The 27,931-nt window shown below is 43.3% G+C and overlaps 1 protein-coding gene across 1 annotated transcript; it reads left to right on the top strand.

Annotated features, from left to right (window-relative positions):
* The first annotated feature begins 3,448 nt into the window (after positions 1–3,448).
* VXN (vexin) lies at positions 3,449–27,039 on the top strand. The gene is made up of 6 exons (XM_045455044.1): positions 3,449–3,985; positions 8,157–8,212; positions 16,657–16,807; positions 20,753–20,814; positions 23,809–23,900; positions 24,609–27,039. The coding sequence occupies exons 1-6, from the start codon at positions 3,919–3,921 to the stop codon at positions 24,790–24,792; spliced, it is 612 nt and encodes a 203-aa protein (XP_045311000.1). The 5' UTR covers positions 3,449–3,918; the 3' UTR covers positions 24,793–27,039.
* Positions 27,040–27,931: the final 892 nt, after the last annotated feature.

Genomic DNA, 27,931 nt, shown 5'->3' with positions numbered 1-27,931 from the left:
AAAGATATATACATAAGAATGTTCTTTGCAGCATTGTTTCTAATTTTTTTAAATAAGCTATAACATCTATCAAGAAAGGAATGGATAAATTCTTATAGAGCAGTAGTCTTCTGCACATTTATTTTAAAAATGGAAACTATAGGGGCACCTGGGTGGTTCAGTCGGTTAAGCATCCAACTTCAGCTAACGTCATGATCTCACAGTTCATGAGTTTGAGCCCCACGTTGGGCTCCATGCTGACAACTCAGAGCTGGAGCCTGCTTTGGATTCTCTCTCTCTCTCTCTCTCTCTCTCTCTCTGCCCCTCCCTTGTTCATGTTCTGTCTCTCTCTCTCAAAAATAAATAAGCATTTTAAAAAATTTAAAACAAGGGAACTATAGAGGCGCCTGGGTGGCTCAGCTGGTTAAGCGTCGACTTCAGCTCAGGTCATGATCTTGTGGCTCGTGGGTTCAAGCCCTGCGTCAGGCCCTGTGCTGACATCTCGAAGCCTGGAGCCTGCTTCAGATTCTGTGTTCTCTCTCTACCCCTCCCCCGCTTGTGCTCTGTCTCTCTCTGTCTCTCAAAAACAAATAAATGTAAAAACTAAAAAATAAAAATAAATTAAAAAAACAAGGGAACTATAAATGTTCACACATGAACAGATGCACGCATGCATGTGTGTGTGTAGTACAACAAATCTGGAAATGCACCACCAATCTGTAAACAATGATTGCTTTTAGGAAGTGAGGCTAGAATAGGGGAAGTAGATTTCACTTTTTCTGTATACATGTCTATAATTTTTGAATGTGTTATAAAAAGCATGTATTATTTTTATTGTTTAAAAAACATTTGCAACAGGTAAAAATGATTTCTTCAGAATTGTTTTTCTCTAGGTGTGTTTCCTTACATTAGCTCATTTAGTTCTGTGTTTCAGGCTTATTCATTAGACTTAATACAACATACTCTAATTGACTAAATTTGGGCTTTTTTAGAAAAAAAAATAATCCAGCCTGGATTCCTTGAGATTAAATCCAGGTGACCCTGATTGGCTTCTGGGTACCTTAGAGGGTTCTTAATTTTAATTTAGTATCAGGTCTTTGAAACTACATTTGTGTCTTTTAGCCCCTGCCCTTTACTATTACCTCTTAATAAGCATGTGGTTAACCAAAACTCCAAATTTCTTTTTAATAAAATAGTGCTAAACCAGGTCACCCCAATTCTGTATAATTTTTTAATATAAAGGTAAATGTTTACATTTAGTTTTATTAAATGTATGTTTTATTACCTACAGTCTGTTTTATTACCTACAGTCTGTTAACACAATTTCAGTCTGTTAACATAATTTTGGACCTTACTTTCAATTGCATTATATATTCCCCTAAATATCTGTTATTCAAAAATTTAATCAATGTGGAGATTATAAAATTTATAGACATGTCTTTTAGACAGTACTATTTTTAGCTTAAAGTGACCAAAACCTACTTAAACAAAAAGGACCTTTATCAGGTAGAGACCTAAGTATTTCATTGACCCCAAAGTAGGAATGACACTAGGCCAGAGAGAGAGAGAGAGAGAGAGAGACAAGGCAGGAAATGGAAAACTATCAAATTGGAGCATTTTACTCTCCCTCCCTAATCTCTGTCTCTTCATGCTCTTTCTCAATCTCCCATACCCACCCCTTACTCTCTCAATGCTTTCCTTACCCTCAACCCCCCATCTCTCCCACTGGCTCTCACCCACCTGTGCAGGTAACAACAGACCCACCAAGTGTAGGTCAAGGTGAAAGTACTTGCTTCCTTCCCCCACAAAAAACTCTTTACCCTGGATTTGCATTGAGGCCTCAGGCCCCTTCCAGACCATGGGCTCCATTTATTTCCACTGGCTTCCCCTCAATGTCATCCCCATTGACCCTGAGAACCACCTAGATATTGATAGTTTATACCTTCCCTCTAGCCCCAGGTTAAGGTCCAATTTCTGTTTCCAGGAAGTAGCAGTCTGGGTTAGGTGTCTACCTGGTCCAATCAAATGTGGTCAAGGGGACAAATTCTGATAGAATAAACATGGTTTCCCAGAGCCATCCTCTGTGGCTGGGTGCAATTTTCAAACAATTGTTATACTGACAACTAACTGATGAGTAAATGCCCCTAATTCGTCTACTCTAGAAATAGCAGTGGACACCAAGTCCAAATCTAAGAGGGGCTCTGAACCCCCAGATTCAAACTAGGGGGCAAGGCTTTGGAGGTAAAGAATGGAATATAATTTAGTGATTAAGTACATTGACTTTGGAGTCAAATTAGTTATTACATCCTAATTCTGCCATGAACTAGGTATTTTAATCTTGGACAAATTACTCAATCTCTTCAGGCCTCAGTTTCCTCACCTATAAAATGGCAAAAATAATAGCTAATCTCATTGGGTGGCTGTAGATATTAAGTGAGATTAGGGGCGCCTGGGTGGCTCAGTCGATTGAGTGACCGACTTCGGCTCAGGTCGTGATCTCACAATTTGTGAGTTCGAGCCCCATGTCAGCCTCTGTGCTGATGGCTTGGAGCCTGGATCCTGCTTTGGATTTTGTGTCTCCCTAGCTCTCTGCCCCTAACCCACTCACATTATGTCTCTGTCTCTCTCAAAAATAAATAAAACATTAAAAAATAATAAGTGAGATTATATATCATGCTTCCTAACTCCTAACAAGCATTTGATAAATATCAACTGTCATTATTTTTTTATTTTAAATTTTTTTTAACATTTATTTATTTTTGAGAGACAGAGAGAGAGACAGAGCATGAGCAGGGGAGGGGCAGAGAGAGAGAGAGAGAAGAAGACAGAATCTGAAGCAGGCTGCAGGCTCTGAGCAAGCTGTCAGCACAGAGCCTGATTAGGGGCTCAATTCCACAAATTGTGAGATCACGACCTGAGCAAAGTTGGATGCTCAACTGACTGAGCCACCCAGGTGCCCCTCAACTGTCATTATTAATATGATTACATCATCATTACCAATATGAAGAAGTAAGTCTGTCACCGTGTAATGAAAGGCAGTGGGTTTGACATAATACACATACATCTCAGCCATACCTTGTTTGTGTGTGTTTGTGTGTGTGTGTGTGTGTGTGTGTGTGTGTGTATATGGAAACTATAAGACAAAATATAGGCTATATATATATTACTCTATATAAATATAGGAAAATAAAATATATAGGATAAGATATATTAGTATATTTAGGATAACAAAAACATAATCTTCCTGTAAATCTAATCTTCCTGTAACACCTTGAGTGTCGGGGCACTGCTTGTCACCATGTCTCTGCAAGCACCTGCAAGGTTGTACACGGCTCTCTAGAACTGTCAGCCTTGTCACATACGGGCATGAGGCGAAAAGGCTCTGGAAAAATAGTCCTTTTGTTTAAAATAGAAACATAGAAGGAAGCCAAATTAACACACAAATTACTGAATATCCTGTTATTGGGAAGGGGGGGCAGGGGGGGAGCCCCTTCATTTCTAAAATGAAGAGAGTAATTGCTGGTACCAAAATTCATGTTTCCTTTTGGGTGAAATTCTCCAGCCAAGCTTGGCGTTAACAAGTCGGCAATTTCACTTCATCATTACTTCACAAAAGACTTCCAAAATCACTGCGGCAGACAGGCAAAATAAAAATGTTAAATACATCCTGGCTGGGAGGGGACTGAAGCCTCCACACTCAATCAAAGGTTTACAATAATAGGATTCATAAAAAAAAAAAAAAAAAAAAAAAAAAAGACAGATGGGATTAGAAAATGTTGCAGTGAAGACTCTGGAATGAGATGAGATCACAGCACCAGCCTGTCTTTTGTGGACCGGCACAATGATCCCCGAGCCAGACTGGATTAGGAAACCTCGCGACTAGGGGTTCAGAGAGAGGCTTCCGGTTCCCGGCACTTTGGGGGAGAGAAGGCTGAAACGATGCATCAGATTTACAGCTGCAGTGATGAAAATATAGAAGTTTTCACCACCGTGATCCCTTCCAAGGGTGAGTAAAATTGCCCTTGACTGTTTCCTTAGCGGCACCTTATGCCGGAGGGTAAGGACAATCACGTGCTGTTTTACTATGGTTTTCCTCGGGTCTCTCAGAGGGTTTGATGGGCTCTCTGTTTTGATGGTATTGTTATTGTTTAAAATAAGGTACATGGATAGACATTAATCATTGAGAAACAATTGATCAAGGGGGTGGGGTGGGAATGAGGGCGGTTAAATACTCCCAGTTTCACTTAATTGAACACTGGCAACCCAATACGCCACCAAATGGAAGTAACAGCAAGCCATTGTTTTAGGAGAGATGAAAACAAAATTCCCAGGGCAGCCAGAGAGATTCTTTCATGTTCTCCAATGAGCAAGTGGATTTTGAAATGAGAACCAGCTGGCTCAAAAGTATGATTCCGAGCTATGCTGTGAAATGTGAGGGGAAATACTCCCAGCACTGGCCTAAAGTCTAATAAAGTGGTCAAATCGTGCCCTGACCCAGGGCTGGCCTCTAACACAGATCCCAGGGCCATGCTCCCAAACTTCACCTCGAGCTAGCATTGCCAAAAAGTGTGACTCTGTAAGCCCTTGTGCTCCAGGGTGAATGGTGTCAAGTCCCAGGAAGGGCTTTGTGTTCGAGCTCAGAGGACAGCAGGTGTCTGGTTACTGGACAGTTCCCCCGTCCATCCCCTCCAAAGCTCAGCCCTCTCTCCTGCTCCCTCTGTCCCTCCCTGCAGCCCCTGCCTTGCTGGGAGAGCCTGGGACTCTGGCTTAGCCCTGGTTTCATTGTCAGACTTGAATGAAGGGGGCTGGATGTTTGCTGGTGTTGTGACCCCCTGTTCAAACAATTCCTTTCTTCTTCCCGTGTCAGCCACTGACAGGGCCACTGCTCAGGGGGGGGAAGGGAGAGATTCAGCCTGGTCACAAAGAGACAGCCAGCAGAACATAAATAAAGCTTTTGACATCTATTGCCACATACAGAGAGAGAAAAAAGAGCTAGGAGTCTGCCCACGTGCAGGAGTTGGAACTCTAGAGACTCTGAAAAGTACCTGAAAGTCAAAGCCTACCCTCTGACCCGGCAGTTGCACTGCTGGATACTTTTATCATGGACGGTCACAGTGGCATTGATTCTAGGAGAGCAAAACTGAAAATAAATGTCCTTGAGGAGGAGAGGGGTAAAATGTGGTATCATCATACTATGGAATATTCCACAGTTGTCAACAGGGATGAACTAGATCTATGTGTATACACAGATCTCAAAAGCATAATGTTGAGTGAAAAAAAAAAGCAGGCTGAAAAATTTTATATGTATGATAACAGTTACTACATCTGGAAATAAAAAACAACACTATACATTATTTATGGATGTATATCCAGAGAAAGTATGAAAACAGGCTGGAAAGATGCAGATAAAATTAGTGATCTTATTAGCCCTGGGGAGGGACGGAAGCAGAATTGGGGGAGAGTAGAAAGGGAATCTAAACTTGCTAATTTTTTTATTTCTTTTACACGAAAAAACAAATTGGAAGCAAATATGAAAATGTTAAAATGTCAATTTTCTGTAATTTTTTCCCATTTAACAATTTTTAAAGGGAGAAAAAAACCAAAGCCCAATGGCCCTTTTTAATTAAAAACTTATTCAACAATTCAAGAGCAATGTCACACTTCACCTGAATAAAATAATTTAAAATATGGCCTCTGATCCCATTTGCTTAGCATAGTGGTCAAGAGACAACTGCCACTTCCACACTGTGTGACCCTGGTCAGGCTACTTCACCTCTCTGGGTCTGAGTTTCCACTTTTGTAAAAGGGAGAGCTAGAATTTATCTCCCAGGGTTATTATGGAGGGAAAACTGAAATACAGATAAAATATATAATGCATCTAAAACAGCATGTAGTAAGCACCATTAAATATATCACTTACAAAATGATTTCTATTTTCATTCCATATTTAGAGCAATGAATATTCAGTCAAAGATAAATGTTTAATCCTATATTCCTTTCTTGCCATTTTCATTCATGGCCATCTCCGGGTAATAAACCAAATATTCGTTAGTATTCATGGACATGTCACTGCTCAGGAAGTTCTCTAGAAAAGGAGTATTTGCAGTTTTACATTGAACCATACATGGAAGAAGTTCACCTCTTTTATTTGTTTTTATTTTTTGCCTCATCTTGCCTTCTCCAAAGCTATCAAGCAGAGGGCTTTCAGTGAGAGAAGACTGTGCTAGGTCTTCTTAAGTCACTGCTTACAAGAGAGATTGGTAACTCTTCATTATGTCCCCACATTCTTTAACAGCAGAAATAGAAGTTGGCTTAATTTTATCTAACAAGTGTTACAGTCCTCCCTGGTATGCCCTTTTCCAAATGCTATCGTTTAGCATGACTAAAATGACCAAAACAGTTTCTGAGCACAGCTTCAGCAGCATGGGCAGTGTGGCCAATGGTTAAAAGTATAGGGCCTTGTTCCACAATCAGCTGTGCGGCCCCTAACCTTCAGTATCCACACCAATAAAACGTAGTTAATAAAGAATACCTAGCTCACAGAGTTGCTAGAAGAGTGAATGAGATAAGGCAAATTAGCCATCAGCTGGTAAAGCTCAATGCGAGCTATTATTACATTTATGTTATTGTATTATATCCTCCTGTCCAGCACACACATACATACATATATTGGGTTCAGCTTAAAGGATGGGATCAAGTCTATGACTGAGAATAAGTGTGGATTTTTACTTTCTGGAGAGAAAGAACCTTACTTGAAGGGAAAGATTTCATAGACAAAATTCACAGTAAATACCAAAGATAAAAGCTGTGGTTTTACCAAGAAGTTATACCAGAAGTTATTTCCTGAGCAACACACTAAAGTGGGTTTAATTCTAGGGTGAATAATACCACAGCATTCAAAATAATTCTTCTGAGGATAAACAGCAATGGGGAGGCATTCGTGAGGGGAGTCAGGGGACAGTAGGAAGAAATGGAGAAAACTCCAGAAAGAGAAATCCTGAAGGAATGCTAACTTAGAAGTTATCACCTATTCTTTCCACCTGCCTTCAGTTTGCAGAGATAGAAGAAAGAAAATCGTAAAAACCACTAATTCTTGAGAACTTTCGCTTTGCCGGGCACTGGACCAAGGGCGTTATAAAAATTAGTTTATTTAATACCTGTCACAGCCCTCTGAGATGGTTGCTATTAATTACCCTGTCTTACAGATGAGGAGAGTAAGGTGTGGAAAGGATGGGTAATTTGCCCAAGTCACGTAATTGGCAAAGGGTCCTGTTCCAATTCATCCTCACGTGAAAGGAATCGGGAACCCTGGCTATAAACCAGCACACCGTACTCCAGGTTTCCTGGCTGTAGGTGCTCTGCAGAAAATACCACCAGCCAGCACTCCTCTGATCACTTATCTGGTAGGTGACAAGAAGTCATCTCAGTTCTAGGCAGGGCAGTGACATGGAAGATTTCAGTTCCAAGTATATCATTTTAGCAGCAATATGGAAAACAGATGTCTGAGTATCTCCATTTCAACAAAGTACACACCTTTTCTCACCAACTAACATGTTTTAATGGTTGATTTTTTAAGCTTTTTACTGTGGTGATAAAACATACATAATATAAAATTTACCATTTAGCCATTTGTAAGTATACAGTTCTGTGGCACAAAGTACATTCACATTGTTGTGCAGCCATCACCACTATCCATTTCCAGAACTCTTCATCATCCCTGTTAAATAACAACCCACATTCCTTTCTTCCCCCAACCCCTTCGTAACCTCTATTCTACTTTCTGTCTCTGAATTTAACTACTCTAGGTATCTCACATAAATGGACTCATACAATATTTGTCCTTTTGTGTCTGGCTTATTTCACTTAGCTTAATGTTTTTAAGGTTCATCCATGTTACAGTATGTATCAGAATTTTACTTCTTTTTAAGGCTGAATAATATTCCATTGTATGTATATACCACATTCTGTTTGCCCATTCATCTGTTAGTGGACATTTGGGCTGTTTCCACCTTTTGGCTATTGTGAGTAATGCTGCTATGAATTTTAGTAACACCTAAAATTGTAACCACACCCCATTCTCCCCACTTGCCCCTCCCCACTCTAGGTGCAAACCCTCTCTGAGGCTACATCAGCCTCACCAGTGTTCTCTAAAACTATCCCTTTCTCTCTCTTTGCAGTGTCCAGTCCAGCCAGAAGAAGAGTCAAAAGTTCTCAACACCTCTTGACCAAGAATGTAAGGACAACTTCAGTTTTGATCCCTTTTGTTGGTTTTCAGTTCAAAAGCAGCATATAGCTTCTTCATTCCCTCTGCCCTGCTCTCAATAACCATGAAGTTTTTCTCTATCGCATACTGCTGTTCTGTATTTCCTGTCCTCCACTTCACCAAAATGATTGACAAATGTCAACTAGGCAGCAAACAGCCCCGTATTGGACTCCACCACCCCAATTCTGCCATTTTCCCCAGACACGTAGAGTAAATCTTACTCTCTTAAAAAATTGTTGTTCTTATTGAAAGAGAGTCCAAGAGGGGCGCCTGGGTGGCGCAGTCGGTTAAGCGTCCGACTTCAGCCAGGTCACGATCTCACGGTCCGGGAGTTCGAGCCCCGCGTCAGGCTCTGGGCTGATGGCTCACAGCCTGGAGCCTGTTTCCGATTCTGTGTCTCCCTCTCTCTCTGCCCCTCCCCCGTTCATGCTCTGTCTCTCTCTGTCCCAAAAATAAATAAACGTTGAAAAAAAAAATTTAAAAAAAAAAAAAAAAGAAAGAGAGTCCAAGATGTGAGTATAGCATCCCTGACCTAAGTGTTCTTCTATTGTTGGCAATTGGCTATGTTCCATTTTTTCACTATTATAAATAGCAGTGCAATTAATTTGTAGTAAATATTATTCTTTTGGATTAATTCCTTGGTGAATTAACAAGTAAAAGGATAAGAATAGTTTCATTTATCCATCCATCCATCCCATATTTGCATTCCTACTATGTGTAAGAGACACTGCTAGATGTGGAGAACAGTGATTTTTTTTAAAAAAATGGTTTCTGCTTTCAGTTTTGTCACATATTACCAGGAATTCTGAATGGCTGCCAGGCTTCCAGCAATGCTTTTCCATTTGCCTCCAACCTCACTAACATCAACTTTCATTTTTTTTGTATTATCTTTTGCTACTCTAATAAGCATATACATTACCTTAAAATTAGTTTACATGTCATTAAAGCCAAATGGTGCTGTAAATTTCTCATTTTACTTACAGATTTCTTTATACAAAAATTGTCAATACATCTTTGTACTTTCATTGTAAAGGTTGAACTGCTGATTGTTTCCCCTCAGTTATGCTGGAGTTTCTATTTCTATCACAATTTTTCATAGAACACCATTTTGATCTTCTAAGTATCTCAATTTTTTAAAGCCTCTTCTCCATTAAAAAGAATTTTGGGGGGCGCCTGGGTGGCGCAGTCGGTTAAGCGTCCGACTTCAGCCAGGTCACGATCTCGCGGTCCGGGAGTTCGAGCCCCGCGTCGGGCTCTGGGCTGATGGCTCAGAGCCTGGAGCCTGTTTCCGATTCTGTGTCTCCCTCTCTCTCTGACCCTCCCCCGTTCATGCTCTGTCTCTCTCTGTCCCAAAAATAAATAAACGTTGAAAAAAAAAAAAAAGAATTTTGGGAGGGGCACCTGGGTGGCTCAGTTGGTTGAGTGTCTGACTTCGGCTCAGGTTATGATCTCACAGTTTGTGAGTTTGAGCCCCACATCGGGCTCACTGCTGTCAGTGCAGAGTCTGCTTCATATCCTCTGACCCCCTCTCTTTCTGCCTCTGCTCATGCTTTCTCTCTCAAAAATGAACATTAAAAAAAAAATTTTTTTTAAGTGTCCTGGGAATGAGACGGGGTTTTAGTCATTGTTTTATAAACATTACTTTTTTAATTCCCAAAGTAATATGTGCCCATTATAAAATTTCAAATAATATGAACATATAAAGTATAATATCAGAAAATTCTAAAAAGCTGTAGAACAGAACAGTTAGGTATACAGACTTTGAGTCAAACTGCCTGGGCTTAAATTCCAGTCCTATCCATTTCTAGCTAGGTAACCTTGAGCAAGTTGCCCACCATACTGGACTCAATTTGAATGCTAAAGAGCATTCAAATGGGAATAATAGGAGCACACATCTCAAGAACCATTGGAAGGAGCAAATGACTTAATACATGTAAAGTGCTTAGCCCAGAACCTGTGACACATTAAGCATTCAATTAATATTGGCACTTTCTTTTTAAACTTTTTTTTTTAATGTTTATTTATTTATTTATTTAGAGAGAAAGGGCACGAGTGGGGAAGGGGCAGAGAGAGAGAGAGGGAGGGAGAGAATTCCAAGCAGTCTCCATGCTGCAAGCACAGAGCCCAACTCAGGGCTTGATCTCAAGAACCTCAAGATCGTGACCTGAGCCGAAATCAAGTGTCAGACATTTAACCGACTGAGCTACCCAAGGACCCCAGAGTTGGCACTTTTTAAGTGAAAATTTCCCATATACTAGCATATCATTATTGTGCTTCATTGCTCAATAACATACTGTTGTGCAATTTGCTTTTTTCACTAAACAATAAATCTTGAATATCTTTACATGCCAATTAATACATATAGATTTACCTCTTCCTTATGAAGACTGCATACCATACCATTATATGAATGTACTATATAATTTTCTACCCAAATCAAATCTGAAGTCTTCTAGATTATTTAACCAAATTACCAACAAATGGTAATTTTTCTCTCTACTAAAACAATGCCACAAGCAATATCTTTGAACGTATCTTTCATGCTCTTATGCAAATATTTTTGAGGATAAATTCATAGATATGAAAACGCTGGGTCATCACATCAACGCATTGTACTCCTTAAACTTACATAATGTTATATATCAATTATATCCAATTTTATTTTTTTTTAATTTTTTTTTCAACGTTTATTTATTTTTGGGGGGACAGAGAGAGGCAGAGCATGAACGGGGGAGGGGCAGAGAGAGAGGGAGACACAGAATCGGAAACAGGCTCCAGGCTCTGAGCCATCAGCCCAGAGCCTGATGCCGGGCTCGAACTCACGGACCGCGAGATCGTGACCTGGCTGAAGTCGGACGCTTAACCGACTGCGCCACCCAGGCGCCCCAATTATATCCAATTTTAAATAAGAAAATGCTAAAAGGATATGAACATTGAAGAAAATGTATAGTCATTGCCAAATTCTTAGCAACTGTTTTGAAGTACTCTTACCAGAATACCCAAGTCAATACTGTATGTCACAATGTTTTTAATCTTTGACAATCTGATAGGTGAAAATATCTTGCTTTAATTTGCATTTCTTTAATTATTAATATCATTCTTCATATTTTCAGGGATTTGAATATTTTTTCTCTATAGATTCCTAATTCATGTCTTCTGCCCATTTTTCTGTTGTACGTCTTTCTAAAATGACTTTTAAGAATATTTTATATATTAAGAAAGAAAAGGACTTTTAAAATTTTTTAGTTTTTTTTAATTTTATTTTTGAGAGAGAGACAGAGAGACAGGGCCCAAGTGGGGAAGGGGCAGAGAGGGAGACACAGATTCTGAAGCAGGCTCCTGGCTCTGGGCTGTCAGCACAGAGCCTGATGCAGGGCTCAAACTGACAAACCACGAGATCATAACCTGAGCCAAAGTCTGATGCTTAACCAACTGAGCCACCCAGGTGCTCCAAAAAGGGCTTTTAATGGATGGAAAATTTTCTTTGTGGTAGGGCAAGAGATTCTTACCTTTTTCCTGGTCCTTGAAAACTTAAGCCCACAGTCTCAAAGAAAAATGCTCCTGACTTTCAAGGAGTAGTGAATGTTACCAAAAATGGAAAGGGAAATCATTGTCTGCAGGTAATTTAGAATTTAAGAAAAGTTTCACAACACACTTTTCGCTCAAGGGGCATCTGGATTTGAAGGAGACACAAATCATTCAAGAATCAGAGCAGATCTCTTGGGAATTGGGAATCTTTGGTTCTCAACCAAGTTCTTGCTTTGAATTTCTAACCTTAAACAATGTCCCTGTCTGAATCACTCCTAATACCAACACCTACTGGCTTTATAATGATAGAACAGTATTTACAAAAGCTTTTAAAATGGAAACTAAATCATTATGCTTTCCAATAGTTAAGATTTAGAACCTAAATAAAGGAGACAACTCTCAGTAGTGATGATGAAGCCACACAGGCCTAAGATACACAAAAGAACCAAAACATGGGGCACAGTCTCCTGGAATATCCAATTGACTTCAACCGGGCACTGTAGAACCAGGCTCTCAGGTTTCTTGGGAGTGGAAATTTTTGAGAAAGACTGTTATGTTTATGGTTTACGACTTTCCCTCTCCAAAATATTTTTACTCAGAGAAAAAAATGACTCAAGTATATGAATACATATTAAAATTTGCTTTCGATTAAAAAAATAAAATCGGAAGCTAGGGTCTTGTTTTCAACTATGCAATCTTCTGGGTGAGACAACTTAATAAGACCCTCTGGCCTTTGATCTCTTCTCTAAATTTCTCACTTCCCCTAACAGCCTGACTCATCCTTTGCTTGCAAAACTTAGCCTAGCTGTACAGAACATTCAAATTAGAAAAGACAAGAAAGGTTTTAGTCTACCTAAGATGAGGAAAGTGAGTCCTAAAGAAAGAACTGTCGGATTTTTTGTTTCTTCATCCAACCGGCTCTTGGCTTCCCTTTGAGTTCCCAAGAAAAACAGTATTTTGCAACTGCTCAAACCTACCAATGTCTATGACTTTCTTTGTCCTGAAATTCTTATTTGTATCTATTCCCACTCCTGGGGCTACCATGTGGAGTCAGGTTCCTTCCTTTACAAATCTCTCTCCTCTCTAAGCCATCCTTAGTGCCACAGCATCACTAAGGTATGGTCAGTTAGGCCTCCCAGTACAATGGAGCCACTGCCACTGATTGCCAGTCCCAGGATAATGAGCAGCATAAGTACCACCACCAGGAAAGATGGAGAAATAAAATGTGTAAATGTCACATTCTTCCCAGATTTCAACCTTGCCGGGGAGAAATTGGTCTAGAAATCTACTGATTTTTCAAAATGCACTGAGCAATCAATTGTACTTGAAATTTCTTATCTGGATGTAGGCATTTCTACAGGTTTTACAAAAAGCACTCACTTAGAAGTCATGAAATCATGGCTCTCATCCTTGGCTCTGCCCCTTATAGCTCTGTGACTTTGAAGACACATGACCTCTCTTGGCCTCAGCCTCCCTATGTATAAAATTAGGGAGTTGGCTAGAACATTGCTATGGATCCCATCAGCCCTAAATCATGATGATTCTCCATCACTTAGGTCTCACCTATCTTTCCAACGCCCCACCAGCCCCCTAGACTTCAAACAGAAGTGTGAATCAAGGATGTCAGTAGATGGAATCCTGAGGCTTCGGTATTAGCCCATGCCTTCTGTTCTTCCAATCTCTGACCCAAGACCAGCAGGGGATCATCAGCATACTGCACTAGTACATTCCCCTACTTTCAGAAGGCAGTTTGCTAACTAGGAAAGGAAAATCCAACATTTAACCTGGTCTCCCCCTTCCCTCTCCTCATTCCCCGGTCTTACCCCTGTACTCAGGGTGCTAAAGAGCCTGCTCTCAGATCATTTTTTTCTAAGACCAGCAGCAATAGCAAGTTCAAACTGTGCCCTACAGACCAGAAAATAACCCAGGCTTTCAGAAGGCCACAGCCATCCATTCAGCTGTCCATTCCCTGGTATGGGCCCAATGTACTCCTCTGGAGCCCTCTTAGAGCTGAACACCTCTCTCTTTCCTTTCCTGCCATTGGCATCCTTTGGGGGCTGTAGAAGATACCCAGAAGAGGCACTTGGCCCTAAGTCATGACCTGGGAAGTAACCAGCCTCATCCCCATCCCCAGGAAACCTCCTGCATCCAGCAGAGGGCTGAGCAGCTAATGCCTCTATCCTTCCCAGTTCTCTTCTTCCCACGGTGCAGAGAAGGGACTGCAGAGGTGGTTTCTTGTTCCTGAAAGGGAACATTTGCTTCCCTTTCAGAGGAGGAAATGTTGGGTTTCCCCCATGGACTCCTCAGGCTCTCATTACCTGCCTTACTTTCTCCTTGTACAAAGTAGATCTGAAAACATACCAGTTTTCATTCCTCCTCACTTAGAAGAATGCTGACAGAATGAAAATAAAACCAGAAATACCACTGACAGCTGAGAGCCCTGTGTCAGTAATGAGGTTCAGGTCTCTCCTGTTCAACCTGGAGGTTCATGTTCCAGAGGAAGGCCTTTAGGCCAAAGATTACGTGTCCAGGGGAATGGAGCCCTGAACAACCATTAATCCAGAAATTTCCAGTATTCTGGGGCAACATCATGGCTAAGTACAGTGCCAAGGGTAAGGAAGGTAAGGGGAGCACAGAGGGGACTGTTACTACAGGGTGGTCAGTGCTGGACACCCACTGCTGTGCTTCACAGTCCCCAGTGAGCTGGTGCAAGGTGGATCCATGCTGCCCCCAGCTCAATGGAAACACCACCTTCTAATCATACTGCAATTTATAAATGTACAAATCAACACATTGTATACCTTAGGTACAATGGGAGGAAAAAGGAATAAATATTTGAAGTTATTGGGGACGGGGGGGGGGGGGGGTGGAGGGACCACCTTCTGCAGTGCCCAGAGGAGAAAAAGGACTAATCCTACATGCTCCTCAATTATCAGCTTTCTCCAAAGGCACAGAATGAATGAGTCTGGGCCCTAAAATGGGTTTGAGAAAAGTTAATTTCCTAATCCAGATAAGACCAAATTTGGGATATATTAATTTTCTAAGCAAAGGACTATTTGTGGTAAACTGAAGCAAAGAGTGACAGCTTCTCCCATTTTACTCTTTGGGAGATATGAACTGCTCTCTGATTCTGTAGATAAATATGTGGCACAAAGAGACAGCGCAAGCCATGCTAATAGAATCTCTACAAATGACAGGCATTTACCATGCCCCAGTACAGCAAGGACACACAAGAATATCGATCTCCTTTTCACATAACCACAAAGTGTCAAAAGTCAGGTGTGAACTCCAGTCTACATGACCCCAAAGGGAGTTCCCTTCTTCATCACTGACAATCTGAGAGGAGAAAACAAACAAAAAACAAAACAAAACAAAAGAACTTTGTTTTCAGTTGCATTTAATTATTATTCAACACCTTTTCATGTTTATCATTTGTATTTCTATGGTCAATTGCCAGCTCATGTTTTTTGCCCCATTTTTCTGTTGTTTTCTTCCTCTTTATTGATTTGTAAGAGTTCTACATACATGGGATAGATAATTCCTCATATGTAACAAATGTTGTATTGAGCCATATTCAATTCTAGTGTTTGTTGTTTTGTTTTGAACATGTATCTTTATCTGTCTGGTATTTACTTTAGTATGAGAAGTGTGAACACAGATTCATTTCCTCCAGTGACCTGACATTTATTCTAACACTATTAAAAATCCAATTTTTCTCCACTAAATTGAATTATAATCCTATTAAAATATTTATAAATTTAGTCTTATTTGCTTCAGCATCCTCCAAAAGCAGCACAGTTGTTCTGTATGGACAACTGAGGGGGATCTATCACAGGTCAGACTACAGGGCTGAGGTGGGTCCACCTAATTCACAGATGCCCCCAGTGCCCAGGATCTGGCACAAAACATGCCCTCACAGGATATCTGCTGAAGGAGCAAGAGAATGAGTGTATGCTAACCTCAGAGAAGCCATGGTGTACTACTGGAGATAACTAACTAGCTTCAAAGAAGTGAAGAAATTCAGAATGAATGACCCCAATGTCCTAGATATGTATAATACTATGCAGGGTATGAGCCAAGAACTGCTAAGGTTCCCTTCATCACTCCTGGTATTAAGATAAAATACAGTATTATTTGTCTCAACTTTTTACATTTAAATTATTCCAGTGATTTAAGTATGTTTGTTATAACTTTTAAGGCCCATTTTGGTGGGTCCTGATGAAAGGGATGTTTCTTTTTAATGCACTTCCCAAGATAACTATTCAGCAGGTGATCATTACTGAAAACACCTTAGCTCCTAGCATTCTGTCTGGCTTTCTGGAGTTTCCACTTAGTGAAGCACACACAGTGGAACTTCATCTCCCAGCTCCACCTAACACAGGCGTTCTGCAAGGAGGGGAAACGCGAGCAGGGGGGCTGTGCCTGCTCCGTCTTGCCAGCAGCTTCTTTCTTTTTAAAACCTCAGAATCAGTTGGGCTCCGAGTCCTCTCCCTAGCTCTTCCCTCTGCTAGAGCATTCAGAAAACTGTCCTCTGTGAACAAGGGTGTCTGCCTAGCGCAAAGACTGGAAGACCCTGATTTCCAGAACTGTTCTCATTTCAAATAGCCTGTTCTGTTACCAAACCAGGTGATGGCTCAGGCTCCTGACTCTGTGAAGGGCTGCTGGTGAGGAACCCCCAGAACCTTCATTTTCCTACACCATGGCACCATTTGGCATGCTGAAATTCAATAAAACAGTTGACTGTTGGAGGCCAGTTTACCCAAGTTCTCTCACTGCTGGTAGCATTCGCTGGAGTAAGGAATACTCCAGTAATTCACTGTTGGCACAAAGTGCATCCGAAGATCGGAGGAGAGGAACAAGCTGACTGTCCTTCCTCCTCCCGGCAGGTGGTGATCGAGTCAGACCTCTACACTCCGAGGCCCCTGGAGCTGCTGCCACATCGCAGCGACCGCCGCGACGGCGAGGGCCGCAGGTCGGGCAGGCTCCACGGTGCTCGGCAGCAGGGACCCCACCTTGCCAAGGCCCCAGCCAGACCCGGTATGTGCGTCCTGGATCGAGTCCCTAGAATCTCCCTGGGGGGCAACGACGCGCTTAGACCAGCAGCCACAGTGTCTGTGGCCTGGCTTGCATTTTGTCCAATAACCTCACGATCCTCCCTGGCGTCCTCCATCACGCCAGGTGAGCGCAGCACCTGTGGCGTGGGGCGTGCGCTTCCCCCGCCCCCGCCTCCCCCGCCGCCGCCGGGGCTGGCGCGTTATGTTCCTGCTCTGAATGCACCCGCTCTCGGGCCCCACCTACAGCTGCAACACTCCTGAAAAACACTCCTGGCTGTGTGTAATGGGCAAATGCTTTCATCTACCATCTTGCTCCACAGGAAGTCCTGCTGGATTCAAGAGGAGATGAAAATCATTATGTTTTGGGGAGAGAAAACCAGTATAGACATGACTCATGAAGAAACAGAAGCTTACATTATTTTACAGGCTGTGTGTGTAAATTATACAATCCTTCATAAACTGCCATCTTAAGATCTCAGAATTGTAAATGTGAATGACTTAGGGCTATTTCAACAATCTCTACAAAGAATTTAGGGCCAAATTTGTTTTGGAAACTGGAAACATTGTAAGTCTTAACCTTAAGCACTATTTTGAAAAATGGCTTCCACCCCAAGCAGTTAAACAGGATTCTGCATCTAGCCCACTGAAGTCTGATGGTATTTCACCTTCAATCGCTGGTTTAAGTTATTTATGTTATGTCCACAGCCTAAACTAATTCATAATTTAACTCCAAAAATACACAATAGAAAGTCTGGGATGTCCTTCTCAAGGCTTTTCAGTGTCAGCAATTTTATATAAGAACTGAAATAATACATCATGGAATATGTATCTTTATCCATCCATCTACTCTCTCCATAGATGCTGGACTGGATCTCTAAGATTTCTTTGATCACTAACACCCTGATCCTGTTTTTATTATCCTACATATAATAACAGATAAATCAAGCCATATTCTCTAGCTAAGTGATTACATATACACATATGTAGAGTGAAAGCATTAGGAAAACCACAATCTGCCTTGCAAATTAAGAGATAAATTTTTCTCTGTGTCTATATATAGGAGGGTGGGTGGGTGCATGTGTGTGTAGAAAGAGAAAAAGAGAATATCTTCGCTACAAAATCATAAAATGAATTTACAGCCATGCTTCTCGAATTTTAATGTGCAAAAGAATCACCTGGGAATCTTGTTTTCATGCAGATTTCAATTCAGTAGGACTTAGCAGGGCCCCAGATTTCTAAGAAGCTTCCCCATGATGTTGATGACGTTGGTCTGAAGACAATATATTGATTAGCAAGGATTTAGAGATGGTCTAATGGGTGGTTCTTGAAGTGGGGTCTCCAGAGCAGCAGAATCACCTGGGAACTTGCTGTAAATGCATATTTTAGATCCCACCTAAGACTTACTGAATCAAATTCTGGGCTACAACCCAATAATCTCTGATTTAACAAGCCTCCCAAGTGATTCTAAAGCACAATGAAGGTAGAGAACCACTGATCTGCAACCACCCCATGCCCATTTACAGAAAAGGAAACTGAAACCATAGAAACTGTTTGACTCAAAGTCACACTGCTTATTAGCAATAGAACTGAGAGTAAATCTTAGGTCTTCTAATTTCCTAGCTAATGCCTCTATACCCCCCTCATTTCCACCCCTAGAGAACAATGTCTTCCCAACTGTCTAGCTTTAGGGGCCACTTTCCTTCCTTTTTAAGTAGCCTGTGGAAGTTTAACTGCCCAAGTCAGTCTTTTATTCTGAAAGAAAACAGTAAGTAATGAAATGGAGAGAATCTGCCCAACATGTGACAGTCAGCTCATGCAGGGAATGTGCTAGTCAGGTTTAAAAAAAAAAAAAAAAAAAAAAAGATCGAGCTGGGCATGGATTCAATTCCTTCAGCTCCCCCAATCTGATAGACTCCAGAGGGGGTTGGGGGAGACAGCAGGTTTCTGAGTCAAAGCCAGACCCAGTGCTTTCCACGGGAAAGGCTTGGTATTGGCCTTGGGCAAGGAGTCTCCCATCCTCCCATCAAAAGGATGTGTGTCTCCAGGAATCTCAGATCTGGGGGCATGCTTCTTTTCTGAGCTACAGGAGAAGGTTCCTGGATGACATAGCCTTCTCACATGGGAGAAAGATTCTCTGAGGATCTCGGAAATTGCAGGAACTCTGAAGGAAGACGCCTTCACCATGAGGCCCTGAGCAGGTGAACCTCAAGTGCCTGGAATAGGGACACCCACCTCCTGGGCCCAAGAGAATTGGCTGTCTCTGGAATGTCTCTACCAGGATGTCCTCAGGCACCTGAGAATCAACTTGTTTAAATGGAATGCATCCTCCTCCTTCAAACCACTCTTCCTTCCTCAAGTAGGATGTTTTCCTTAACATCCCCTTTGTCCTCCCCATCCCTACTCCACCCCCTATGCCACATACTAAATACTGACAATGTCAATTCCTGGATGTCTCATCTCTCCCTCTTGGTACCTACCTCAGGTTACCTGGACTCAGACCCCTTCATCTCTGGTGCCTAGCACCCCACCCTGGCCCTCAGCCACCAGTCCCTCTCCCTATACAAGGCTACCAAAGGGGTCCTTCTAAAGCAGAAAAATCTGCCTCTGCCATCCTTCTGCTTCAGTGTCCTTCCCATCCCCACTGCCCTGCAGACCATGCCCAAGGCCCCCCAGAACCCCTCCTCTGCTGACCTCTCCAGGGCCACCTCCTGTGACACTCCTGTCCCTGCCTGTCCATACAAGCAGCAACCCTGAGCTGTGGGGTGATTCCGTGACTACTTCCTTATATTCAGTTTCCTGGTCTTTCCCTGACCCTGGATTGCCCTCCCTGTCTCTACCTGGCAAACACCTCCCAGAGTCCCTCAGTCAAGCTTCCCCAGCCCTGCAAGACCCCCAAAGCAGTCTGCCATTCCCTAGATCATCCTCACCTGGCTTCCTCTAATTGTTATGTATCTCCAAAGCCTCCATTTCCTCATCTAGAAAGTGCGGACTATTATGATATCTACCTGACAGGGTTATATGGTAAGGATTAAATGAGACAATGTTTATGTGTTTTACACTCCGCACAGTGCCTGACATAGTAAATACTCAAAAATATGAGCTGCTGTTATGCCAGAGCACTGTACGTTATGATGTAATCTTGGGAGTCTTGTAACTTCATTTTATTGGCATTGAAATGTTTTCTTCCTTGGGTTGGGGAGTGTTTTATCTCTATCCGCTATAGTGTGAAGAATGGGGCTTGTTCTGGAATGTCTGCCCAAGGAGAGAATTATATTGAAAGGCAACTTTCCCCCACCTGTTATTGGCTACCTCAGCTCAACAACTTGATTCTCAGAAGCTGCAGACGTCAGGGTAGAGATTATTCAGAAGTAGGTTGGGCCTCAGGAATAAAGGCCTAGCAAGAAGGTTCTCATGTGTCTTCCATAGCCAATGGCTCAGAACTCTGATAAACTCCAACCCTCCCACATTCTGAAGCAGTGCTTCCCAACAAAGGCAGGACGTCACTGCTCATTTCCACAGAGGGGTGTCCAGGATCAGCAGGCTGAATAGATCCCAGCTGTAAAGACTTAACCCCTGATAACCTCTTGTGATGTTGCACCCTAGGAGGGAAGGACAAGCTAAGGGCACATTCTCGGAGTACCTACTGCACACACAGTAGCAAAAGCTTCCACACACGTGATCTCATTAGACCTTAGTTTCGGCACCCCCTGGAAGAGTGCCAGGGGTGCAGATTACCCACTCAACAGTTGCCCCACTGCCTGACCCTACTGCCTGATTTTGCTGCTTGGTACGAAGGTCTTTAGAAATTCCCAGCTTGTGATCAGTTAGCTAATGAGATCATCGACACAGAACTGGGTGGGGGGGGGGGGGGGGGGGGAGTAGAACACAGAGTTCCACTGACTAATGCCTCCTCTGTTCATCCTTGCAGTGGGGATTTCAGAACCCAAATCATCAAATCTGTGTGGGAATCGAGCATATGGAAAATCTTTGGTAAGTAAAATAAGCCTGGTTAGTTCTATCTGTTGTGCTTCAAACTTCTTGCCCTGCCCTTGGTTCCAGGCCTGAAGATGGTCAGAAGAGCTTCCCTGAGGGCTCTTTGCTCCCCAAGTCTATCATCTTATAGCACACCACTGGATGTTGCTCTCTTTCTTGCCAGAAATTCAGCTTTTAGGCAAACAGAAGATATTACCTAGTGGACATCTCAAACATGGTGGGGAAAGGCGTGGTTTCTATGGTAGGCACATGCCAGGTGGAAATGCCTGACAGATTCCCAGGGGCAGCTGCAGGGGTAATGAGATGTAAGGGTCTTGAACATTGTGAAAATACAAAACACCAGCCATCTTAGGTCAGGACAACTCTGGAGGACATCTGCTCCATGTGAGGTTTTCTGGAAGCAGACTCAGATGTGGGGTATGGGGTATGAGATGTACATTAGGGGTCAATATGTGTGATAGGAAAAGGGAAGTAGGATTGAGCAGAGTCAACTGCTAAACCACCATGCACACCTGATACCTGCTGGCAGGAGCTCCAGGGCAAGTGTTACCCATCCAGATTGTCCTGAGTTGGGCCCAACTGGCCAAGCCTTTGTTTCCTCCTTGCTTTGTTATGGTATGTGAGCTGCCCCCCATGGAGTGTGGGTCAGGGTCAGCAGGGAGGGCATCCCCTGGGGTGAGAGGCCCTCTGCATCCTAGGCCCACCCAAAGGAGCTGAGAGCCATTTGCTGCCTGCCCCCTAGCAGCTGGGCAGCTTGTCTTTCCCTGAAGGGAGATAAGGTGGTGCATGTCCAGATCTAGCACAGAAGACATCTACATTGTCTTCTGGGCATGAATGTGGGTACTCTGCGTTAGCACAGTAGGAGTGGAATTCTGGCTAGAGGTGAGGTCAGCTCAGGCATCTTGGGCTGTGTGAGCATCAGCTCTCCAGATTGATAGATCATTCCATGTGAGGACCAGAAAAGATCCTGGAGATTGTGTGGGCCAGCCCCCTCGTCCTTAAGGAACAAAGTGGGCAGTGAGCACTTCATTCCCAGTGTGAGGAGAAAAATCTAATCTAAATACCTCACTTAGGTCATCCCTGTACTAGGAAAAACCCTACAAAGGGTAGGGATGGGACAAGCTGTTTCATCAGGAGCCCCCTGCCCCCACCTAGTACTTAAGAGAAACTGAAGATGGCTGAGCTACTACCACAGAATGCAGACTGTCAGGCTGCAACAGTTCTAACAGCTGCCCACAGCTCAGCCCAGAAAAGACTAAGGTTAAGGGGTAGAGGATGGCTCACAGTCTTGGATTACCTGCCCCCAGACTCTGGGCTGCAGTCAGACAGTACCCTTGGCAGAGAGGTAACTGCATTTGAGAGGCCAGAATGAGTTAAGACGGAATAGGGTAGTAATGGGGACACAGTTTCAAAGGAGGAGGGCAATACTAATGCAGAGAACAAGGAGGCAGGGCAGCATGACTGACCCTTTCCTCTGAGCCTGAGACAGTGCTGCTGGGGTCATGCAGCTCTTAGGAGGCCCCTTATCCCAGGGTGGGTGAAAGAGTGATTCAGAGCTTGCACAACTAAATCTGATTCAATGCTGCCATGCACTGGAGGAGGACTAAGGACAGTGGAAGAGGAGGGATGTATGTATGTATGTTCCCAGGGCTGGGCTGTTGGCCTGATGGGGAGGAGAGCTCCTGAGAGGCCACAAGGTGGCACAGTAACTCTGCCCACACATTTGGCCTGCTCAGGAGAGAAAGGGACTGTGAAATCATGATGTCCTTGACCTGGAATTTCCCAGCAATTCCAGGAATGTGGTGACCCTGAGCTTTCAATGGGGCTGGGGTGAAGGAACAAAGCATAGTGTATACCCATTGACTGAGCAAACTCTGGAGTTAGCCCTGGTTAGGCCCTCAGTTACTTTTCAATTCAATCCATGTTTCTTGAGCACTCACCACCTTCTTTAGGAGGGCTGCAGTGGGCCACCAAAGGGATTAAGTCCCAGACCCTGAAACACACCATGCCACATTTCTGGGGATCAGGAGACTAGACAAGCACATGACACAAGAAGAGAACGGTAGAAAGATAGAATTGGTAAAAAAAAAAAAAAAAAAAGAAAAGAAAAAAAAAGAAAAAAACAAAGACAGAATTGGTGAAATGCCAAAACATGTCACATAAGTACCCAGAGCTGCGAGGACACGGGACACAAGGGCAGAGAGAAACCATCTTGGGCCACCAGCCTGAGGAAAGACTTCCTGGAAAAAGTGGCCTTGAAGGACAGGCAGAGATGAGGCTCAATCCAGAGAGCAAGGAAAAGCTAAGGGAAGATGCAGAGCTGTGCATGAGCATGAGGACAGACAGGACCAGCCCTTCTGGGACCAGAGCTGTCACAGTACCCACAGGCATCCCAGAAGCTGGAGCCACATAGATGAGGTGGAGCCCAGTTTTGAGGAGCCTGGAAGTGTGGGCTGCAGAGCTGGCCTAGGTATGGCCTGCAGTGGGGAGGCCCTGCAAATCCAGTGGGGCTGGGATAAGTGGTGGGTCTGGTTGGAAGCAAGGAGGTCCCGGGTGACAGGATCTGAAGGCTGCAGCAGAGGAAATGGAGAGAATGGCACTGATGTAGGCAGTCTTTCAAAGCAAGAATCTGCAGGATTTGACAACAAAGTGGACACAGGCAACGGGAACATGAGGGGGGACAGGTTCTCAGGTAAGAACTCTCTCAAGTTCTCTAGGTCAGTGGTTCTCAAAGTGGGGTTCTGGGACTAGGAGCACCTAGGAACCTGCTACAAATGCAGATTCTCAGGCCCATATCAGACCTGCTGAATCAGAAACTGGGGTAGGCCCAGCACTGTGTTAACAAGCCCCACAGAGGAGATTTGATGCTTGGCAAAGTGTGAGGACCATTGTCCTAGGTGGTGGATCAATTTAGTCAACTGGCTCCAGTCAGTGCCAGAGTTGGGACCATGGCCACAGCCTCACATTCCCTTCCCCTTCCACACAACCCAGATTCCTCCGGTGGCCCGGATCTCCGTGAAAGCCCCGGCCACGCTAGAGGCAACAGCCACGGGCTCAGAGAACAGAGCTGTTCTGACAAGAGGGTAAGTGCTGTCTCCCCGCCTGCTGCCTGCAGGGCTCCCCACACAGTCCTGGTCCTGCCACAGAACAGTAACAGGTGGCCTGGTTTACAGACTCTCAAGATGCTAAAACAAAATCCATGCCAGCTTTAAATTACCTTTTAATGAGGGCAATAATCCTGGGTCTCTGCAGTGTCTTCTCAACTGTTTCCCTAGGATTAAGCTGAAGTGTTTTTGATGGTTTCCACTTCATTAACACCACTCTGTAGACTTAGAGAAGTGTCATTTGGGAGGGTTTTTTGGTTAATTAGATAAATGTAATTACAGGTCATATTCAGAGCCTGCTGGTAGGCACACTGGTCTCAGAAATGCTTCATAAATAAGGTTAAGGGCTCCTGCCCAAAGGTAAAGAGGTATGTAAGAAAAGTTTCTAATCGAGTTTATAACTCCCACGATTTAACTGATCCAGAACCAGCAGCTAGAATAGCAGGAGGGGATAATCCCCCCACCAGGAACTCCCTCACTGCCTTCATGTTGCATTAAGATGGCAAGCATGTATGCAAAACTCAAGTCAACATGTACATTTATGCCCCTGCCACTATCCTCCATACTGCACATAGCGGAAAAGTGAGTTAGGGAGTGATGAATGGGGTCTACTCCTTGAGGGAAAAAATTAAGTCTGGCTCTGTGAAATGACGGTCCTCCCTACCCACCCCTGGCTTTTCTCTTTAGATCCAGACATCTCAAGAAGATGACAGAAGAGTATCCAACCCTTCCCCAGGGGGCAGAAGCCTCCTTACCGCTGACAGGAAGTGCTTCCTGCGGTGTCCCTAGCATCCTTCGGAAAATGTGGACAAGGCACAAGAAGAAGTCTGAATATGTGGGAGCTACTAACAGCGCCTTTGAGGCTGACTAAAGGTGACCCTCCCTAGGTGCCCTACATTGGCCAAAGTTCACCGTACAAGGGAAGAAAACTTCCAGATGGGAACTGAGCCACATTCACCTCTGCTAGTAGCTGGTCCAAACACATCACCGCCCCTTACTAACCGATAGCCCCGGCTTAGGATACAGGCAAGGAACTTCCCTCGAAGGCAAAAGAAAAGTGTGCCTTCTTAGAATCGATAAAGCCATTGGTCTGAAAGTGGCTTTGGGAGGTCATGGAGTTTATATACCTATCTTTAAGCAAACCACACCACAATCAAACTTTCTCAACCCATTTTAAAGACCTCCAAGGAAGGAAGCAGGCAATTCTTCAGTCTTCCTTGTGAGTTGTTGTAATGTGTGTGATTTCTGGTATAAATATAAGAGCTTGATGTTTGAGGCACTTGTGAACACAGTGGTTCTTACTATTCCTCTTATCACATTTATTTCATCTTGACAAAGTACAATTTTTAATGACAAAGCACTATATATTTACTTCTACTTCTAATATCCATTTGACAGTATTGTCAAGATTGATATTGATCATTTGGCATGATTGCATGAATTCTCTATTCTTTTACATGCAGTTTTTCTATAGAAAAACATGATTAAAAATTAAATGTTGAATGCTAATGTTTTCTGAAGTGGCATAGTCGAGTGAAATTAATAATACCTTGCATTGGTATAATGATTTTGACTTTTAAAGTGCTTTCCCATCCAATATCTCTTATCTTCACAAAACCCCTGTTAAAGAAAGCACAATTAATCCCAATCTACAGATGGGGAAGCCAAGGCCTTATGAAGTTATGTGACTGGATATAGTTAGTGGTATTAGATACTAGGTCCTTAAGTCCACCAGACTCCTTGCTTTGCTTACTCTAGTAACTGAGTAAGGTTTTGAGGGACAGAAGTATGTCTCTGGGGGCAGTGTTTGAAAGGAAAATTTTGATCAAGTTGGAAAAAGTGACTTAAATGAAACACATTATGTAGTAGGTTGAACTAGAAGAAATTGCCGTTTCTATAGGTCAAAAACAATTGATCATTTATTTCATATGGTTCAACCTAATATGTAATATTGTGCTTTCCCTCTCTTAATGGAAATGTTGTCATCCCATCTTTAATATCAATAGACTTACAATGATAATGTGATAATGACAGCTCTCATTTGTTAAATGCCTACCATGCACGAGACGTGACACTGAGCACTTTACATACATCCTCCCTATCTTTCTAACAACTCTAAGTTAGATGGCCTTATCTATCTACTGGATGACAGTTTAAAGCAGTTACATGATTAGTCTGAAGGTGCCTGACCCATATGGGTGTCAGGCATCAGTGCCTGTGCTTGTATCCCTTTACACAGAATAGTTCAGAACAGAGAGAAGGATCATGGTTAGCAAACAATTTTCGTCTCAAATGCTAAACACAGCTGATGGGCAGAGGCTGCCTAGAGTGCTGTGTGGGGAGGAGTCTGAGATGAAGGAGTGTGGTGGTCCATTAGAAATGCCTGCCTGTGGAGGGCATTAGTTGCACATGTCCTGAATATCTGTCATCTGTAGCGTCAACTCTACCCCCAAAAGGCTTGTTTTCTAATTCAGAAGCTTCAATTAATCCAACCCATTTAACAAAATCAGACACTCCATGATGAAATTTAAGTCCAAGACTGGGCTGGAAACTGTCAGGTCTTGGTACAATGAAGAATTTGGCTGCGTTACCGGTCTCAGACTCAATGGTTATTCATAGGCTACTGCTCTGTGGCCACATGTTGCCTTTTGCTGAGTTACCTGTTTCCATGTCTCCAGGTCAACTGTAAGGAGGCATGGAGGAATAAAAGCCCTGGGCTTCTGGGCTTTCACCTTGCTGATCCCTGCCCTTCAGCCATTGTTTTAGACTCTCAGCACCCAATCCTCACGTTGGAACATGACTTGAATATTTGGGCATTGAGTTCTCTTTCAGTGAGGGCCTAGTCTCAATGGACTAATAGTCCATCACAGTATAGATAATGGGGGGGGGGGAGGGGTGGTGATTTATGCTGGACCTATCAGAGTATCTATTCTACTATTTATTTTAACTTATTTAATTTATAGCTGATGTTCTCTATTTGTATGTGGCACCTGGAGATTTCTGTAGGATCTAACTTATAAGGAACTAACTTATTTTTAATTTAAATATTTCATGATTAAGTGTTTGCCTGGCATAAAACATCCTAACTGACCAGTTCAAATAAAAATAAAGTATGCTTTGTTTGTGACCTCAATAAACCACCACAAGAGTATGAGGCTCCCTCATAGACTGAGAAACTTTCACCAAGGGAAAGAATTATGAATCTGGACCTCACTGCTCCTTTACCTAAATGAAAAGGATTGTGAGAAAGAATCCAGAATGTTCTTTCCATCCTAAGGCAGTGTCTGGTTTTGATATTACAGGCCCTGCCCAACGGTCAACACTAGGGCCATTTCTGACAGGGCTTGGCCTGGCATGACCCATCCTCTCTGGGCTCACCCTCCTCCCTGATCTTGAGCCCTCAGTCCCACCACAAAGTCCAGGGGGGGCCAGTGGCCATCCTAGCCTGCTGGTCTCTCTCTCCCCTGAGGCGAGGGAAGAAGAGCCTTTCTCCTCTGTGCCCACCTCACGTTCAGCCTCGCTGGAGACTGCCCCATGACTCACGTTGCAGCCACTTGCAGGACGCTGAGGCCAGCTGCAGACTGCTGTCCAGGATGACGGAGCCCGGAGCCTTCCTGTGCCAGAGGCAACAGGGTTTCCAGGACATTTAGGGTAATAAAATCGCCTCTGTTAGGACCAAGTCCAGTCAAATATTTCAGTTCTTACTTGTGTGCTCTCTGGAAGTCCCCCCACCCCTCCCAATACTTGGGTTGCCTTCAGAGCAGGCAGATGGGCAGTGGGCAGGCAGAGCAGCAGCAGCCAGAGCCCAATTTTAAAAGGAATCATGTGATGTGTTGTCTCTGACTCTAAATTGGCAGAGACCTAGGGACAAGCAAGGAAAAACACACGAAGATAACTCGCCTAAGGATTCTAATTCTTAGGAATTGCATGTAGTTTTTAACATAAGAAATGTCAGCCTCTGTTGAGAGGCTGGTGGTGAATGCATTGCCAAAGTGCAGAGGAAGAAAAAC

The sequence above is a fragment of the Leopardus geoffroyi genome, chromosome C3 (assembly GCF_018350155.1).
Source record: "Leopardus geoffroyi isolate Oge1 chromosome C3, O.geoffroyi_Oge1_pat1.0, whole genome shotgun sequence".
Taxonomy (NCBI): domain Eukaryota; kingdom Metazoa; phylum Chordata; class Mammalia; order Carnivora; family Felidae; genus Leopardus; species Leopardus geoffroyi.
The sequence above is the reverse complement of the archived record's forward strand: the minus strand, read 5'-3'. Positions and strand labels throughout refer to the sequence as shown.